The sequence below is a fragment of the Rhinolophus sinicus genome, linkage group LG04, assembly GCF_036562045.2.
Source record: "Rhinolophus sinicus isolate RSC01 linkage group LG04, ASM3656204v1, whole genome shotgun sequence".
Classification (NCBI taxonomy): Eukaryota; Metazoa; Chordata; class Mammalia; order Chiroptera; family Rhinolophidae; genus Rhinolophus; species Rhinolophus sinicus.
The window spans coordinates 111,670,236-111,690,294 of record NC_133754.1 but is presented as its reverse complement, the minus strand read 5'-3'; the positions used below and the strand labels follow the sequence as shown (position 1 = coordinate 111,690,294).

At 43.9% G+C, this 20,059-nt stretch overlaps 1 protein-coding gene across 9 annotated transcripts in view; it reads right to left on the bottom strand.

Moving 5' to 3' along the window:
* CDK20 (cyclin dependent kinase 20) overlaps positions 1-20,059 on the bottom strand; it is a 45,659-nt gene that overhangs the window by 2,523 nt on the left and 23,077 nt on the right. For 4 of the 9 annotated variants that reach the window (XM_074330231.1, XM_019721187.2, XM_074330230.1 and 1 more), the window contains 5 exons: positions 15,396-15,605; positions 12,113-12,271; positions 10,713-10,923; positions 9,057-9,235; positions 8,844-8,971 (listed from right to left, as the gene is read on the bottom strand). In XM_074330231.1, the coding sequence (XP_074186332.1) occupies positions 8,844-8,971; positions 9,057-9,235; positions 10,713-10,923; positions 12,113-12,271; positions 15,396-15,605 (887 nt within the window). Of the gene's footprint in view, positions 1-4,864; positions 5,372-8,843; positions 8,972-9,056; positions 9,236-10,700; positions 10,924-11,071; positions 11,169-12,112; positions 12,272-15,395; positions 15,606-20,059 lie in introns of those variants that run through there. The other 5 variants (XM_019721203.2, XM_074330229.1, XM_019721195.2 and 2 more) reach the window with 5 other exon arrangements.

The following is a 20,059-nucleotide window of genomic DNA, read 5'->3' as shown; positions in this document are numbered from 1 at the left end:
GATAAGTTATTGACATGAGGCACTCACCTTTGATTAACGACTATTACTTGGGTGAAAACACCTGAAGCCACCCAGCAGAGTCCATCACGTTTGTGACAGAGTTCTAGAACTTTACTCAAGAGGAACTGACCTTCCTTTCAATCAGTGTGCTCTGGATCTGTAAGTTTAGAGCCCGGAGTTGGGTGTGGGAGCTTAACTTTCCACTGAGGTGGAAGACATCTAGTTCACTAATTCTCATGTTTTTTCTGTTTCTATAAATAAATAGCACTCTCATTGGTTCTCCATTTATATGACCCCTAGGGAACTATGGTGTATCAAACACCACCTCAGATCTCTGCAGGTCAAAAAGCACCTTGATCACCACTCCAACCTGCTTAGTTGGCCAGGGTCACCATGCACTGGGAACCTTCCCAAAGGCACGTCAGGACATTTCTTCTCAGGTGAAGAGCAAGTTGCTGCACCTCAAATATCTCACCGATTATAAAAAAAGTTTTGGTGGGTCTCTTTGAAGTTTGAATTTGGAGGAAACAAGTACCAAATGGGACTACTGCTCTCATTCATTTATTAGCTAACCTTGGGCTCTCAGTGATGACAGGCCCGAGTTCCTGGGGATAGGAGTGGAGACAATTCTTTCAGGCGTCACAGCAATTTTCCTCTTAAGTAGAAGCTGCGATGACCACCCGACTACTCTGTTCTTTGTCAGTGGCCCAACAGGCAAAGAAAGGAGTGCCTATCACGACTGAGGTTATAACTGACAGTCAGGACTAGGACTGCTAGTACCGGTATGTAATGGGAGGAGGGTGGAGTGTGTCTGAAACCTAGAAATAACCGGGCTTTCTCTAAACTGAATCACCCAGCAATGTATCTCAGTGAGCACAGAAACAACCATGACCATCACCTTGGGGATGAAGGGTCACCCCACCAAGTAAATAGCCGAGACTGCCCAATGTACCATCAAACTGAAGGGAATCCAGCAGAGGGGACTCTCTTTTTCACTAACACTCTTGTAGGCTTCCAGACCAGAACTGGCCACCACCTGGGACTCTGATCACGCTTAGAGTGAGGATGCCTTCATTCTCCATGGAGGAGGCATCGTAGTGTAGTCGGAGGGGCATACATAATGGGAGGACCTGAGGGGTACAAAGTGTGGGCTGAGTTGGGACATATGTCCCTTCTCAAATTCCGCCGAACACTTCCTTCTCTCCCATCGTTGGCACCTCATCTGCACCAGGGTGCCCCCACTTTGGGGAACGACTGAGACACACACTGCAGCCACCTAGGTGCTGGATGGCATGACTAGAGGAGCACAGCAATCGGTCCCACACTGAGCCAGGACCTCAAAACCTGCACTCTCAGAGTCAAGGAGATTGGGATGTAAACCTACGCACCCCCACTGCCAATTGCAGGGAATGATAGAGAAGGCAACCTCGGTGTTGACCGGAATAGGAGATGAGCTGGGGAGCTGAGAACTGTGACCCTGAACCTGCTATAGACAGATTGCACTACTGGAACACATACCTGGGATTGGCCAAAGTCCTTCAGATTGTGACCGGGGGAAAGGCAGCCTCCATCCTTAGGCTCCTGTATCGTCATATGCCCATAAACACTTGGCATCATCTATCTAGCTTTCTCTACTTTTCCCTTTTATGGCCAGCCTAATAGTGTAAAGTCATGTCATTATTGTTTTATTTTGCTGTGATTACTAACAATTTTGAGAATTTTATCCTATACTTAGGGTTTGATTTGTTTCCTTCTGTAAATTACATTTCCTATTAGCTCATTTTTGGAGCTGCTGTCAACGGCATGTCTTTACTTTTGGTTATGGTGTCACTTGGACAAAGGATTTAAATTATAACAGACATTATTTTGTTACAGGTTTTGCTTTTGTATTATTCTGCTTTGCAGTCTTCTCTTTTTCTGAAAGTTTTCTCTGTAATTTTATTTTTTGTTTAGATCCTTTACACATAAGAAACTTATTTCTGTGCATGGTTATGATGAAGGAATCTAATTTTATATCATTTGGATAGCTAGTCCTTCCAACATAATTTACTGAAGCATTATCTTTCTACTCTGATTTGAAATGTCACCTATATTGTATACCAAATTTCAAAATATACGTGGGTCCGTTTCTTGATCCTCTATGCTGTTTGTCTATTCATGCAGATACCACTTTGTCTTCATAACTCACAGGGCAGGTCTCCTCATCCTCCATCCTTTTGTTTCTGTAGATTGTCTTGGCTATTCTTGTACCTTTACAGCTCCATATACATTTTATAATCATTTTCTCACATTCTACTTTAAAAACTGTAGCAATTTTATTGGTATTGCTTTCAATGTATGGCCACTTTAAAACAGTAATTCTTCTATCAATGAACATTTAATCTCTTTATTCTTCCAATTTTAGTATATGTGCTGCCGAAGCGAGCACAGGAATCTATTCTTTAGAAAAGCTTTCTTTTCTCCATAAAGTTTTTGTGTTAAAGATTATTCCATATTATAGTTTCTGCTGTTATTGTGAATGGGATACTTTTCCTAATTGTTGGTAGACTAATTTTAATATGTACCTACTCACCAAGCATGAAGAATTTTGCTTACTAATTCTAATAATTTTCTTGTGTTTCTACAGATAATACTGTTTAGAAATTATGGTAAATATACTTCTAATTTTTTAGAGCTTAATTTTGGTTTTTCAAAAAATATTACATTTATTAGCACCTCCAGGGCAATACTTAATTGTGGTAGTAATGTCACCGTTCCATTTTCCTAACGTCCCTGGAAATTTTTCTAATTATCATTAAGCATGTTTACTGTTTCTTTTAGATTCCTTTATCAGATTAAGAAAATTATCTTCCATCCCAGTTTCACTGAGATTTTATTTCTACTTAATCCATCTATCTTTAAAAAATGTTTTAAATCCTATGTATTTATGTATTCAAAGGGACTCTTTTTTAAAAAAAGGAATTTGAATTATGGTTAGCAATTAATATTTTGTGATTTGTAAAGATGTCACTCGTGGCCAAGCACTAGGAAGATTTTCTTCAGTGTTTTATATTTTATACAGAGTAGGTTGGGCTACATCAGCGGTTAGCTGAAGGATCTGAGGCAGGCTCGCAGAGGCCCACATGCTTCTGTAGGACTCAAGAGGGGCCAGTGAAGTCGTCACGTCCTCCAGGGGCATGGTACCCACTGCATGCTGTAAAGGAAGCCTTCAGAACTTGGATTTACAGGGCAAGAGCATACCATACTTCCTAAGTGTCTCTTTGCGGGGCCACGGCACCACACCTCGGTAGGCCGTGTTTTCCTGATAAGAAAACATCGGCCGCACAGCTCAGCAAGATTCACAGGCGCTCCCAGCACTTCCTGTGTTGCCATGAAGACTCCCTTCCAAGCCTCACGCACACCCACAGCAGGGTCCCTAAAGCTGCACAAGTTCTTGAGTAGGGCTTCCATACCAACACAACCTGACCCTAATGCGGCAGCTGAGGACAGAGTGCCTGGACCTGATTAGCTGCCTTCCCCTAAAAAATGACCAGGACTGTTTTCCTAGTCACCACGGATCAGGCGGACCCATACACTTGACTAACTTTCCCTTATCTGATCTCCAACCTCTTGCCAAAACCCCAGATCCTTTCCCTGTCTTCAGCAAAACCCCTAGTATCTCAGCTTACCTGAATTTTTCCCTTCATCTTCTGAAGGTAAAGCTATTTCCTTTCTTGCTGTGTTATATTTACTGCCGCTAATTTCTCCTCCCCTTTCTCTTTCCCCTTCTACTGTATTTAGGATGTGTTACTACTGCATCACAGCTCAGTGCACGAGTTTTAGAATATCAAGCAACATTGTGACAGAAATAAGAGAGATACACACCCCTAGGGAGCTAACAAAGACCTTGGGTTTTCAAACATACCAGTTATGTTTGTTACCACAAGGGGAAGCTGGGTAAGGAGCATACGGGAGTTCTCTGTATTGTCTTTGCAACTTTTCTGTAAGTCTAAAATTACCCAAAATAAACCTTATCTTAGCTTTAAAAGAAAAAAAAAAAGGCTTTGGATTTTCTTTTGGAGAAATGACTGCATTGGCTATGCAGCATACAGTTGCTATCTGTTAAGTAAAAAAAAAAAAAAAAAAAGGTTGTTAAAGTGCAAATATATAGAGTATATTGGGGTATTGGGCAGCCATAGCAGTAGTAGACTGCGGTAGAGAGCTTCGTATCCTTATTTTCTATTTTTGAGGAATCTCCTTACTACTTTTGAAGAAATCTTCACTGTGTGCGTCTGGGTTGGGAGCACCTACTACTGAAGCAGAGGGGGCCAGACTCCCCATTCTGGCCTTGATGTTGTGGGCATATGACCTCGTCAGCAAATTACACACACACACACACCCCTGGTATTCTGAGTCTTGAGTTGTCATACTCCCTCTGGGGCAGCTGGGAAGTTTACAGATGGTAGCAGTGACCGAAGTACAGTAGCAGCAATATGGTAGAGCCAGGGGGGCATGGTAGTGCCAGCAGCAGAGCTTGGATGGTCCAAGCCAGACCTCAGTGGAGCAGCTCCTTGCTGTTGCCTACTGCCCTGCTCCCTTTGGTTCCAAGCCTGTTTCTCTAGCCTTCTCATTGACTTAGTGAGCTACTCTTTCCTTCCAATAAATTTCTCTTTTGGTGTTACTTAACCAGCTGGCTGTTCCTCTTGCTTGCAGAAAGAACTCTGAGTGACACGCCTGACCAGCCAGGGCTTCTGCGTGGACCAAGTCCAGGGGCACCACTGTCACAAAATACAAGTCTCCCCACAGCTATGCGGCATGGTGCCACAAAACTATTCTACGTGACAGCAAAAACTATTAGTGTGTGTCTAAAGCACACTACACAGAATACGAAGATAAAAATATTTACTTACATATTTGAACAACATGAACAATTGTTACAATCCCAGCACTGTAAGTGTAAGCTTTCTAGCCCCCCATCAGGCATTCTCTCCTCTCTGTCACTATCTGAATAGCCCTGGGCAGGTTGCTAGGCACCTGGACCACAGCTAACAACTGTTAATGACTCTCCTGTTGCATTTCCTGTTCCTTGTCTGAAAAACAGACAATCATACCCACTACACTGGCTTGCTGTGAGGATTTAAAAATAAACTCACATAGCACAGTACTGGCCCCAGCAGTACTTGCGAATTACTAATTCCTTTCCCAACGTTGATAAAATAATCATGTTAGTCTTTGTATGTATATGAGCTCTTCGCCAAAGTGAGATGATCTTCAGTCCTCATCTCAGCCCTGTTGCACTTGGAAGTAATAGGACCTTAGAATACTCGTGCCGACACTTCTGGCTTCCACGCCTACAATGCTCATACTGTCACTTTGCACGTGGGTAAATCCACTGTGAAGGGAAGGACACGCTGTGTGTTAACTTGAGACAAGGACAAATGTTTAGGTAGTAAGGCCTTCGCAGGCAACCTCGTACCTCCTCCACCCAGCCCACCCGTTCGCATTCAACCTGGACTTGGACTCGAGGACTTACCTTCATTTCTAACAATTAGCAAACACCATCACGTTCTGCAGTGGGAATATCAGTTTGGACCCGTCTAATAGTAGCTGCCTGAATCAGTGACTCTGGCTATTCTGGAAACTTCTCCTGACACAGGAGGAGGGGTATCTAATCCAATGTCAGCAGGTGAGTCATTTCCCCAGAATTTAGAATCATCAGTTCCATCAGTCTCAGTGAAGATGTAAATACAGCAGCTAATGGGACCATCACTTTCCACGAGGTTACCTGTGTCTGCCTTGACAAACGTACTATGTGCTGCTCTGTGGCTTGAGAGAAAAATGAAGTAGGTGTGCAGAGAACCAAACCATGAAAAACTAGAGAAGGAACTTCCTGAGTGTCCTACAGAAGCCCAGTTTGGGGCTATAGATTACTTCTGAAATACTGCTGCTTTGGCCTTTGTGAAAAAAATTCCCTGCTGACTTACTGAGTTTCTTTAAGTAGCAACTAAAGTTCTATGTAACTTAGAAATTAATCACAAAAGTGGAATGTGGCAGTTTCCAAACTCTCAGAAAACTGCTCAGGGGCTGAGCAGGGGGCAGGGGAAGCTTCTCCCTGATAACCCAGCCAGCCAGTGGTCATCCTGCTTTTTTTGGCTAAGAAGGTTGAACTCGCATCTGTTTTCCTTTTCTCTTGAGAGAATTCCTCCTTTCTTCAATTGATATTTTAGTAAATTTACAGAGTTTGGCCCTATCACTACGATCCAGTTTTAGAACATTTCCATCACTCCAAAAAGATCTGTTGTGCCTACCAGCAGTGAATCCCATCCTACTCCCACCCCCGAGCAGCCACTCGTTTACCTTCTGCACCTACAGACTTGTCGTTTCTAGATGTGTCATGTAAATAGAAGCCTACAGTACATATCTTACACATCTGGCTTCTTTCATGTAACACAGTGTTTCTGCAGTTCATCCATGTCGAGTGTGTGTCAATGTGCCATTCCTATTTATGGCTGAGTAATATTCCCTTATATGGATGTACCACAGTGCATTTATCCATTTACCTGCTGATAGGCATTTGCACTGTCTGCACGTTTTGCATTGAGTAAAGCTGCTAAGAACATCTGTGTAGTTTTTGTGTAGATGTGTGTCTATTTCTCTTTGCATAGACGTATGTCTTATTTCTCTTGGGTAGATCCTAAGGGCATGCTGACAGGTTGCTGGTAAGTTTATATCTAATACATTTTCTTTGGAGAATCAGAATACATATTCACAGATGACAACGTTTTAGGAAACTGAAAAGCTCCTAGAAAGTATTGGTTATCTCTTGTAGCATTCACTAAGGTGCTGGAAAAGAGATAAAATGCTGCCCATCTAAAAACTTACAAGGAACAGCATGAAGCAAGATTTCTGGGTGTATTATTGCCAAATGAAGCTCCCAAAGAGAAATTACCACTCAGTTAAGGATTTCTGGAGGAAGCTGTTGTGACTAGAAAAGGGGCATAATTTTAGGTCATGATCCATTCATTCCAGGGTCCTCATTAAAGGATGTTTTTGAGATGTTTCTAAGAGTGCTACTTACATGCTACAGTGAGAACAGTGTCATTTCAGTGAATGGATGCGTTTACCATTTTATAATGCCTGTAGTGCAGTGTTTGAAAACACATGTGAAATAGAAGATTTCATGATCATTTGCTTGCCGCGACAAGCACAGTGAGTGGATGTGTTGAGCTTTATGTGATACCTGAAATGCAGTGTTTAAAAGACATGTACAAAAGAAGTTTCTAAAGTAGTACTTGCTTGCTAAGTTGAGAATGTGTTACTTCAGTGAAAGGATGTGCTAAGCACTCAGTAATAGATGGTATATAGTGATGCAGTGATGCAGTAAGGAATGCAGATGCAGTACAGAATTCTTTAAAGACACAGATTAAAAGACACACACACACACACACACAAAAGCACATTTGTGAGGCCCAAATCTAAGCACACTCCCGTGAAGGGCGACCTGGCCAAGGCAACAAGAACAGGTGTTTACAGGCATGTTTGCAGGCAGAAAGGTTTTCCTGCCACTGGAGGGAGGTAATATTACTGACAGCTACAAGTGGTTGTAGGGTGTATGGTGAGCACCTCCACTGCCTGAGGGGCCTGCCTCACAAACGCTGGCCTCTGACCAAAAGCAGACAAAGCAGAGCAAGGACTCGATGCCTCTCCCAAGTGCAGCGGACGTAGCTAGAACATATCAGAGTGCAAATTGGCAAAAACACAGCACTTCACGGCTTGCAGATGTGGACATGGGACGGAATGGCTCCCAAACACTTAGGTTCAGCCCAGGCGTCCAACTTCAGAGGAACTGAGTGAGGAATTCTGAGTGAAGAAGTTGTTGATGCAAATGTTTTCCAGAATGCAGAGCACTGAGTTGGCCTTTACGCTTTGTTTAGGAAGGTAAGCAAGGGTTAAAAACTACTTACAGGCCAATTCTCATAAAACTAATTTGAATCTCTCCTAATTCTTTATCTTTTCAGAAAGTTGAGTTCATTTACTGAAAAGAACTAAGATTCTTCTGTATTAGGAGTTTGCTTTAGTAATTATCTTCAAACAAATACTGATTTATAACTCAGAAATTCGGGAAGTTTGTTACAGAAATCTGTAGTTTTTGAAATATTTGGTTTGGGGCATTGTATTTTTTCATTCAAGATTGTTATGATGTTTGTCACAGGAGGTTGCATTTACCCCATCCCTCGTGACAGGTAACTGACAACTGTGAAGTCAGTGATGTCCCCATAAGGAAGCCAACTGGAATACGAAATGTGTAAGCCCTGCCCGCTTTGTAGAATTTACTCTGGCAAGAAAGAATGTAAGTGATTCCAAAATACTAATTTTAAAACAAATTGCAACATCACATTCTTTTGGACTTTTACAATCTTGCCCCCACTGACTCCCACCGCCACCTGGGTTTGGTAAATGAATTCAGGATTGTGCAGGTTATGAAGGGAGGGTCAGAGAGCTGGGCTGCAGGGCTGCATCAGGGCCCACCTCAAGCTTCACTGTGCGTCCCTGTGGGAATCTGGACAAAATATCCACATCTCTGAGCCTCCATTTAATCTGGGAAACCTGAGTGATGCCAACTGCGGGTGCTGGTTTTGTACATTAATGAAGACCATGCAGACGATGCATGGCATGTTTTTTTTAAGAGGAGGAAACAGATTCTGACCAGTGACTTTCCTTGGGTCCCCAAGTAGTAAGGGGAAGGCTGGGCTAAGACCCCAGGTCCCAGTCACATCCTTTCCAATGGTATCCTTAAAAAGGTACTGCTGGGAGGCCTGAGGAGGCTGTCTCACAGACACTGTGAAGGAATCAGAAGCAATTACCTGGCCCACCGGTGGGATCCCCCGAGCAAGTGGTAGCAGCTCTTGAGGACGGGAAATTTATTGTCCTTATTCCACATGTAGACTCGCAAGGAGAGGTCGAAGGAAGAGGTGATGACTCGGCTCTGGTCCTTGAAATGAAAAGCCACATGAGTTGGGGACGTGGGCTCCCAAGGCGGGGCTCCGAGCCATGGGCGGGATGGGTGCCACACTCACCACCCACATGGACGTGATGGGTTTCTGGTGGTCCTGGAATGCTGCCAGCTGCAGGCCGTGTATGGTGAAGAGCACCAGCTCTGACCCAGACCCCAGCAGGATCACCTGGGAGCTGTGGCCCTTCATAAGGTGAGGAGGCATCGTGGTGTCTGGCAAGACAAAACTTGCGATCTGTTGTACTTTATGAAATAAAAACACACAGATTGTCATGTCTCGATAGCAACAGGAGTCTGGAACAGACATGCCTCACCTAAGACGATGCAGTACACTGAAAAGAGCAATGGCTTTACAGTTACAGCTGCATTCAATCCTGACCCATGTGTTTACTCCCTAGATCTCCCATCCATTGGCTCTAACATATTGAACATGACTGACTGACTTACAAGGGAGAACTATGCATGTGGAGGTGACAGAATCTGGCACACAGCACCATCCAGGGAATGGGGCAAATGAATACCCTTCCTTCTACCCTTCCCCATCTATGAAAGAGTAAGGTCAGAAAGGGTCACATGAGAACTATGACATTTATGACACCTGCCAAAAACTAATGTTGAAGATATTGTTTTTTACACTATATAGCATTCCTTGTTAAAAAAAAAAAAAAAAAAAAAAAAAAAGGAAAGAAAAATTCAGTTTGATCACTTCCTAATTGAGTTAGCACCAGGAAGAAAAAATTACCTCTTTTGAAGAATTCATGCACTTTCTCGTATCGGACAAGGGATTATATAACACATCCTGTTTCCCCATTTTCCTTGGCTGCCAGGAAGCTTAGATTAAAATTTATGATCATATCAGTGAAATCACATGGTTCTCTGCTTTTTTCTGTCTGACTTATTCCACTGATATGTGGTATATAAACCAAAAGCAACAAAAGAACAAGACAAACGAGAAACAGATACTCATAGACACAGACAATGGTTTGGTGGTTGCCAGAGGGTAAGGGGGGTGGGGGGTGGGGGGTGGGAGATGAGGGTAAGGGGGATCAAATATATGGTGATGGAAGGAGAACTGACTCTAGGTGATGAACACACAATGGGATTTATAGATGATGTAATACAGAATTGTACACCTGAAATCTATGTAATTTTACTAACAATTGTCACCCCAATAAATTTAATTTTAAAAAAATTTATGATCAAATGATGTTATGAAAACAAATGAACATAATACAAAAGAAAAAATGCTAAGGACCATAGGGAAGGCCTATCAGAGTTGACGTGGGGTTTAGGAGACAGGGAAGGAGAGGGCTGTGTGTCTTATTTTCCTACTGGACTAGGAGCTCCTGGGGGAAGACAGTTGTGGCTTTTATTCATCTTTGTGTGCACTTGGTGCTGAGAACACTGCCTTTGACCCAGTCATGAAAAGAGACGTAGGGATGAACAAAGCAGGAAGACAAGTTAGGAGAAGGGAGACTGAGTGAACAGTAGGTAATGTCTGAATCTCAGGGCTGTGCAGAGGGCCTGACATGAAGCAGGTACTCAAACACCCAACTAGTATGTAAAATCACAAACAAGGAAACATTTGTTGGATCACTGTATTCACAGAGAGGAAAGAAAAAGTGCCCTAAAGGAAACATGAGGAATCTGCGCCTGTAGCATCATATGCAACAGTGGTGACAGGCAGACCCCCGGGTCCTGCCTGATACAGGATCCTTACCCAGAATGTCCACTCCATCCCTGGACTTCTTGGCCCTTAGCTCACAGGTGGTGACAACCAACTGTATGCCATTGTCACTTCTATGCATCACCACCAGCCTGGCTGCCTCATCGGGGGCCCAGCAGGCTCTGGAAGTCAGCCAGACGGGGAGAGTGGTGGAGACAGGAGGCACGTCGTCTGAGGGACACAGCAAGGAGCGCATGTGGAAAACCTGGGGATCACCACAGTGTCATCCCCGGTGGCGGAGGGACTTGTCTGACCCAGGAACACTCTGAGAACCTCCCCACCCCCCGCCACACACACACACACACACACACACTGTCCGGCTGCTCTGCCCAGGGACCCACACCCACAATGACCTCACTGGCCTCACGGGCAGCTGTGCCCGTCATGGACCCTCCTTTTCAGATGGCTTGGACCAGGTGAGCGAGGTTAATCCCAGCACGAGTCTGGCCCCTGTGAGGGCAGAGGGGTGAATGGCTCCAGTAAACGACTTGTCTCTGAGCAGCAGCACATCCTGCTTCTGCCTCCAGTGTCTGTCCCTGTGTTCCCTTCCTACCTTCCAGCAGTCTGGCTCCAAATGCCTCCTCTCAGTCCCTGGGACTGCGGTCCCCCCCGGCCCCCTAACTGGTGGCTGCTGCCCCCCTCCCCCATCAGTCCCACAGCTTCTCTGCTCTGGTTGCCCCCTCCCTGACCTCTCCCCTTTCCTGGCTACCAGGTCCCAACACTGGCAATTCTGTCCTCTGCCCCTGCTCTCTCTTCCTGTCCTTCCTCATCCACCCACCCCCAGCATGTCTCAAGACCCTCTCCAGCTAGCTGTTCTTACTCTGGTCTCATTTTCCAGTTCGGTTCCTGGCATTCAGGCTGGACGTCTCTGAGCCCAAGGGTCACTGGAACCCTCCCCAGGTCATGGGGCACTGGTGCTGGTTGAGCCACCCAGTCACACAGGAGGCCACACGCAGGCCCGTGGCCCAGGCACTGCTTCTGCTGTGCCTCCTCCAGGTGACAATGCTGTCCTACACTGTCAGCATCTCCTCCTGCCTGACCTGGACACTCTCGTCCTCACTCTCACTGCAGCTCTGTTCTCAGGCCACTAAATGTCTTGTGAGCTTTTCCACAGGGATGTCCCTATGGCCCCAACCCCATTCAAAACTAACTCTGCCCTCTCCTTGGGCAACTGACCCCTTCCAGCCTGTGAGCAATACAGCAGCCTAGAAAGAGCAGAGACCCTGGGGAGAGGCAACACCACCACTACCCAGCCATTGGCCCTGAGCGGTCACAGACTTGGTCCTGCACAAGAAGCCCCCCTCTCAGACACATCCGGCAAGACTGGGCACAAAACTCACTACCTGCACACACAAAGCCAGGCCCCTGGGGCCAAGGACACGCCCAGCACTGACCTTGGGCCCCAGGTCTGAGTTCTGGGTCAATGTGAACACCCACTGGCGGTCAGGAGAGCAGAGCAGACTGGTGAGGAGGTTCGGGGACACGCTCACCCTTGACAGCAGCTGCAGCCCGGGCACCGTCAGCGTGTAGAGCGCTCCATCCGCACAGGCCGCCTGCATTGTGAAGGCACAGTGACCACCTGTGTCCTCGTGTCCTCGCCCGAGAAGCAGGTGGTCATTGCATAACTGCCTCCTCGCTGGGGTGCAATGCCAGTGATTTTTAAGTCAAAAATGAATTCACTCAAACAATACCTAAGTCTTCAGAGCAAACCTTCTCTTCCCTCCGTGCAGAAGGCCAGGTGTGGCTGCTAGCACCCTCTCTATCTGTCATGATCAAGTGTTGCTCTGAAGCCTGCATTGTCTGTTTTCAACTTAAAATACTCCTTGGAAATCTTTCCCCATCAGAGGACATTTCCCCAAGACTTTTACTTCCTCTCATTCTGATGGAAATTTAAGTTGTTTACAAATTTTATTAGGAGGAATAATGACGGTGACAATAAGCACTCCTACTTCCTAGTTTATGCAGCGATGCCAATTATTTCCTACTGAGAGAACCCTAGAACTGGAATTATCAGGTTAAAGAGTATGAGATTTAAAACTTTTAACAGGAAAAAAAAAAGCTTTTAGAAAGTTTCAATCTACAGTCTTATTTGCCATGTATAAAAATACCTATTTTTTGTCTTATTATAAAACCAAGCTTTTCATCCAGTAGGTGAAAAGCCTTGTTCTAATGTCACTTTCTTGATTACTAGTTGGGCTTCACACCTTTACATATTACTGGCTTTTTGTACTTTTCTCTATGAATTGACTATTCATAGCGCTACTTATTTTTCTACTAGATTTCTATGCTTCAAATAATCTGATATTAATGCTTTGTTAAATAAGATGCAATGTTTTCTCATAATTTTTCATGTGTCTTAATTTTATAATACTCTAGCTCAGATGTTTTTAGTTTTTTGTGTGTTTGTTTTTTTTAGTCAGTCAATTATATATTTTTTTGTTTGTTTTTTTGTTTTTAGTTTTTTAGGTAAATCAAATCTGTGTATTTTTTTCTTGACTCCAGGTTGTATCTTGCCTAGCGAGGCCTTGCACATCCCAGGTTGATTTAAAAAACGACGTACATATTCCTCAGATAATTTTATAACTGTCCTTTACATTGAGTTTTTCATTATTGTAAATGTATTTCTACAAATGTAGTCATGTGGGAATAGCTTAGTTTCTCTTTCCCAATGGTCGAGTGCTCCGTTTCTTGAACAGCTTGTCCTTCACCTACTCTTGTAAATGAACACTTTTCCACAGACCCTGACGTATGGAACCTGATCTGGACTTTCTGTTCTGTTCTTACTGTCCAAGAAAACAGAGAAACTTCAAAACACACAGAAAATGGCAACATTCAAACAAGGTCATGAAAAGAGAAAGTGAGAAACAACACGTTTTAGCTTGTAAAACTATCCTCTGAAATGACCACCAGGAATCAGAGATCACACCCGACATGAGTTAAATATCATAAAATAAGCATTTGCAGATATGAAGGGACACCATGAATCAGAAATTCAACACTCACCAGAAATGGACAAAAAAAAACAAGATGTGAAATAAGAGTTAAATTAATTCAGGAAAGACATTGATGAAGATTAACAATAAGCCTAAGAGAGAAAACATTCTACTGAACAAGTAAAGGCACTAAAGAGGAGAAAGAAAACAGACAAGAGAACAGCAATGGAATAAAGGGCTAAAAAGAATCAGAAAGAGTCCGAGAAGACAGGCAAAGGTGATCTAATACACATGTGAATGAGTTCCTACAGAGGAAAAATTAAATAAATAACAGACCAGTACTTAAAATTCATGACAGTAACACCTTGTGGAAATAAACGAAGTCTGAATCTATGTACTGAAAGGGTTCAGATGAGTCTAGAAAAGCTGACTCAGGATGATCACTGCAGATATGTCACAATAAAACTACTAGACTTTAAAAGATTTCAAGAAATCCTTTAAGGCCTTTGATTTAAAAAATTCGAGTGTCTAACAAGGAAAGTAAGTCAGGGTGCCAGTAGACTTTTCCACAGAAATGCACAGTGAAATAATATTGTCACACAAAATTCAAGAAAAGTTAGCAGGAATTTGGTACCAGCTAGGGCATCCTTCAGCATCAAGACGACAGAAAAGCGATGCTACACGTGCCTCACCTGCTCCTGGGACATCGGATACTAGACTTTCTCATGGATCCTTTAGGGCCTTGCTACTCAAAGGGTGGTCTGTGGGCTGGCAGCACCAACATTCCCACGAAGCTTGTTAAAAGGCAGCACCTCAGGCATCCCCAGGAGCCCCTGAATCCGAATCTGTGTTTACACAGATGCACCGGTGATCCGTGTCCCATCAACAGCTGAGAAGCATGGGTCCAAATCTCTTACCCTCTCTTCTGCACTTATCACTCTTCATATCCCCATTTCGTTCTAGATAATTTTTTTATCTTTCAGTTCACTAATTCTCTTCTGTGTTCTAACTTTTTAAGTGATGTACATAACACACATATGGAAAATTGCACAGAACATAAACACAGAGCTCAATAAATTATTACAAAGCAAGTGTTCCTTTCGCCACCCAGGCTAAGAAGTAGAACGTTGTCAGTGGCCACGAGCTGCCCCACCCTCCCCAGCCTCTGTGTGGCTCCACTGTCCACTCTGCTATCAAATCCATTCCCTGACTCTTGACCTCTGTTGTTCAATTTTTCTGTTCTAGAATTTCTACTTGGTACTTTTCTAAATCCAGTATGTCCTTTTTTATAGCTTTAAGTTCTCTGCTAAAACCTATCTCCCTGATCCCAGCAACCATAGGTGTTTTAGTGTCTCTGTCTAATAACTGCAGTATCTGAAGCCTCTGTGTCTCTCTTAACACTGTCTGCTATTTATTCTGCTAGGTCTAGTTGGTACTAGCTTATGTCTTTGTGCGCCTAGTTAGCTTTAGGCACGTGCTGAATGCTGTGTTTGAAAACAGAAATAATGTGAGGCCTGGGATGATGTTTCCCGTTTCCAGAAAGGGTTTCCCTTCACTCCTACCAGGTGTTGAGCTGCAGCAGGTACAAGGTCTGTGAGCTTCCAGCAAAGCCTTATTCTCAGGTTGCAACACTTGATAACCCACCCAAAGCTCCAACCTTGTGTGGCCCCGCACTCCAACTTTTGTTCCCTTGGCTGGGAGAGGGCTACCCCCCACCGAGGCTCCTGACAGCCGGGTCACTCACCAGCAGGACCGGGCCCTCGGTGTGGTCGCAGGCCTCCAGCGCAGACGAGTGTGTAGGCAGGCCGAAGGAGGCTGACTCCCACCCATTCTCTGCTTCCCACACTTTGATTAGTCCCCGCTCGTCCACAGTGACAACCAGCTGCAGCCGAGGGTAGGCCACCAAATTCACCAGAGCAGCAGGCTGTAGAGGGCTTGACCAGATCTCTGTGCCCTAGCAACACCAAAATTAAAATAAGAACTTATATAGGGCCCATTTATTTCATAAACACACATTCTTTTCATTCATTCTGCCATCACCCAGTGCACAATGGAGACATTCAAGTGAAAAGGGTGCAATTCCCACCCTCAAGACAAACAAATGAAGAAAGAAAAACTCTTGGACATAGACAATAGTTTAGTGGTTACCAGAGCGTAAGGAGGGAGGCGGGTGGTAGATGAGGGTAAACGGGATCAAATATGTGGTGAAGGAAAGAGAATTAACTCTGGGTGGTGAACACACAATGTGATATATAGATGATGTATTACAGAATTGTACACCTGAAATCTATGTAACTTTACTAACAATTGTCACCCCAATAAACTTCAAAAAAAAAAAAAAACAGAAATTATATGATGAAAATATATTATTTTCAGGTGATATAATTATAAATAGTGAACACCTAAAAATTACCATAAGAGATTTTATTAAGCTGGGTAATACAAGATACAAATACAAAAAAGTCAGTAGATTTTCTTTATACTCTAGTATCAAGATAGAAACAGAAATAGAAAAATATCCCATTCTTATGCTGTTACTAGCATATTATTTAGCAACTTACTAGCTATTATCAACAACATAAAAAGCTAAGAATAAGTTTAGCAAGAGGAGTAAAGAGTATTCAAAGACTTTATTCGTCAACATAAGAGCCAAACAAATACAAACAGCCCATGTTTCTCAATGGGAAGATTTAATGCATTATAAAATGTCAGTCTTTTCCCAAAGGACTTATAAATGTAATGCATTTCAATCAGACTTCAAATTTCATTTGTTTTAGACCTCAGAAAAATGGTTCCAAAGTTCATATGGAAGAATGACTATGAGGGAAATTTTGAAAACAACTATAAAGAGGATCTGCCCTACAAATATTCAAAACTTTATTAAGCTAAACTACAACTATACAAATAACACAATTCTAGCACAACAACCATGCAAATAAATAAAACAGAAAAGAGGTCAAACAGAGGCCCAAATACAAATGGGAATTTGTCAGTGCAGAAAAGACGGTTTATTCATTAAACAATGTTGAGACAGTTGGCTATGTAAGAAGAAACTACAGGCAAATTCTACTTCCAATCATATGCAAAAATAATTCTTGATGAATTAAAGATAAAAATGTAAAAAATATATATAATTGTTCCATTTTATTATTGTCATTAATCTCTTACTGTGCCTAATTTATAAATTAAACTTTATCACAGGTGTGTATGTACAGGAAAAAACATAGTATATATGGGGTTCAGTACTGTTCATGGTTTCAGGCATCCACTGGGGATCTTAGAAGGTATCCCTGCAGATCAAGCAGGATTACTATAAACGCATATTGCTAAGTAAAAGAAGCTAAGGCTTGAAAAGGCTACAAGATGTGATAAAAAAAAAAATACGGTGAATGTTTACATTAAAAAAAAGTATTACAGTAAAAGACACATTCCCATTAATCCCCCTCAAAACACCCCTCCTTGTTTCGAACACACTTATCCCATCGTTCTTGCCATTTTCTGAAGCAGTTCTGGAAGTCCTCTTTCATGAGTGTCTTCAGTTGCACTGTTATGACTGCTTCATTTTGACTTTGGGGAAGAGCCAGAAGTCGCATGGTGCCAGATCCAGTGAATAAGGTCAATGAGGACACACCGTAATGTTTTTATTTGACAGAAATTGCCATACCAGAAGCATTGTGTGGCATGGAGAGTTGTCATTATGGAAGATGATTCACAGCACACTTTAAAACACTTTCTCTCAACCGTAGCTCACACCTGACTGACTGCAGCAAACAAGTTGAAACTTGTCACACACTGTTACTAAGGTTCAAGGTTCCACTTCCCGTATTGAAGATCCCTGCCTTTCCATTAGATGGCACTCAGCAGCAGCATTCACCGTATTTTGTGATCACACCTTGTATCTACTACATGATTCCAACCAAATGACTGAAATTTTAAAAAATAAAGTTGAAGCAAATACTCATAAAGGGCATTAAGGCTGGGACCCAGGCAGAAAGGTGTAGAGGACTCCACCACTCTGAATCTCAGTCTGCAAACAAACCTCACCCTAAAGTAGCGTTCAGTAAATTATGGCATGCAGCCAAACCCAACCCACTGCCCATTTTGTATTTTAGTTAAAAAAAAAAGATCAAAAGAGTATTTCATGATGTGAAAATTACATGAAGCTCACATTTCAGAGTTCATTGGATCACAGCACTCTTTTGTTTACTTGTTGTCTATGGCTGTTTCTGCATTGCAATTTGGGCAAAGTAAGATATTTGCTATCTAGCCCTTACAGAAAAAGTGTGCCGACCCCCGCACCAAAGTTCTCTCTGTCCAAGTTAGACCTTTTATTTTTTTCTTCCCCCTTCTTCGGCCTCTCCCTCCACACTCCAGTTCAAGCCATTGTTTCTCAGTCTAGTTGTATAGGACACAGCTCTTGTGCTCCTCCTGGCTGAGGCAGTTGGTCTGCCGCTCACAGCAGCTCACTGCAGAGAGAGAGCTGCTGGCCGCTCACGATGGCTGCCAGCCGCTTATGGCGGCACATGCCAAACTCCGGCCACCCATGGCAGCGCAGCTCCAGGGAAAGCTGTTGTTCACAATCTTAGCTGTAGAGGGTGCAGCTCACTGGCCCATGTGGGAATCAAACCGGGGACCTCTGGTGTTAGGAGCACGGCGCTCCAACCACCTGGGCCACCAGGCTGGCCCAAGTCAGACCTTTTTGTTTTGGCAACTATGGAACTGCCCAGCCATCAGAGCTTCCTGCCCAAGATCCCCTAACCTAAGCCTGCCCGTAGCCATGTGTCCACAACCCAAGACAGGTCTTTTCCTGAGAGGCCTGTGGGGAAATGGGGAAACACAACTGCAATGAAAAACAAATCGGCCACCTCCATCAATCAATCACCAGAGATCTCCACTTGAAATTACCGCGTCAAACATCATTGTGTACATATGAAAAAAAAAAACAAGCACGTGACAAAGAAAAACCAAGATAAACAACTGAAAAACTGACCATGGAGGAAAGAGAAATGATGCAGATAACTGTATCCTTTAAACAAAAAAAGAACAATTGGAGAATATGAAAGAGTTCCTAGAAATTAAAAATGTTTCTATAAAGCAGGCAATCAACAGACACTCTCTAAAGTATACAGATGAAGAAAAAGAATGTATTAATCAAATATAAAAATTGATAAATTGATAGCTACCAGGAAAACTAAAATCAGAAATGACTGAAAAGTAGTTGCCTCTGGAAAAAGAACCTGAGAAAAGTCGTAGGAGGGCAGTGTTTTTACTTCTCACAAAGTGTTGTTTAGTCCCATTTATCCTTTTATATAAAAGCCTTGACAGTATTTCACTATCAAAACAAATGATAACTAACCATAACTCATTCCAAAACTTCTCTGGCCCTCCTCCGCCACCCCCCGGTCCCACTGATCCTCCCTTTCCAAGGCTACCCTGGTTTCTGGAGTCCCTTACAGGACCTGGTCTGTTATCCTGCATCTGTCTGGGACCTTGGCTGGAGCCCAGGTAGGACTTTGAGACTCACTCACACACCGGCAGCCACTAGGCCATGCTCTCAGTAGGCCATTTCAAAGCACCTCCCCCCATCACCAAACACAATTCACACTCCTTCCCTCTCATGGATTCTAATGTAAAGTCTAGGCAGAGCAGTGACCCCAAGTGTGGGGACAGAGCCCCAGAAAGTAGTTTACAGGCTCTCGGCCTCACGTGGAGGGGTGCTGGCTCAGGTAGTGGATGGCCGTCGGCTGTGGCCAGTTAGCCAATTGGTCGCTAATATAACTGCTGCGGCTACGGAGGAGAGCCGAGGAGAGCAGAAGAGAGTAGAGGAGCAGAGCAGAGGAGAGTGGAGGAGAGTCGTTGGTCAGTTGGCAGAAAATGGACAGCAGGTCGGCATCCAGTGGGCCCAGCCTCCAGTGAGACCATAGTGGTATGACTCCCCTACCTATGGCTCTGTGGGTGTTCCTTTTTGGCCTCACCATATCCTGCATTCTTATGTGGGGAGCGGGAGCAGAGACCCCGCAGGCCGCCGCCCACGACAAATGGCGCAGCGAGCAGGGGCTCCCGCACGACACCAAGGTTGGCACAGGGGTACAAGAATGCAGCTCCCGTTACCAGCTTCCTGCGCAGACTGAGAAGGCAGGCCCAGGTCATAGTCTGAGGTGGCTGAAAACCAGGGTGCCCTCTTCACAGGGGCCAGAGGAGGGGTGATCTATAGAGTTAGGTGGAGCCTCCTGGAGCCCTGCTTAGGGACTCCTCTATGCTCTATGTGCACTGCGTTCATGTGAAAGGCACCTGTCACTTCCAGCAGACCTGAGCCACAGAGATGAGCACCCATCTCACTTGAGGCATTGGAGGTACCATTGCTTGTCTAGGACATCTGGAAACATGAAGTAATCAACAGTTTTCCAG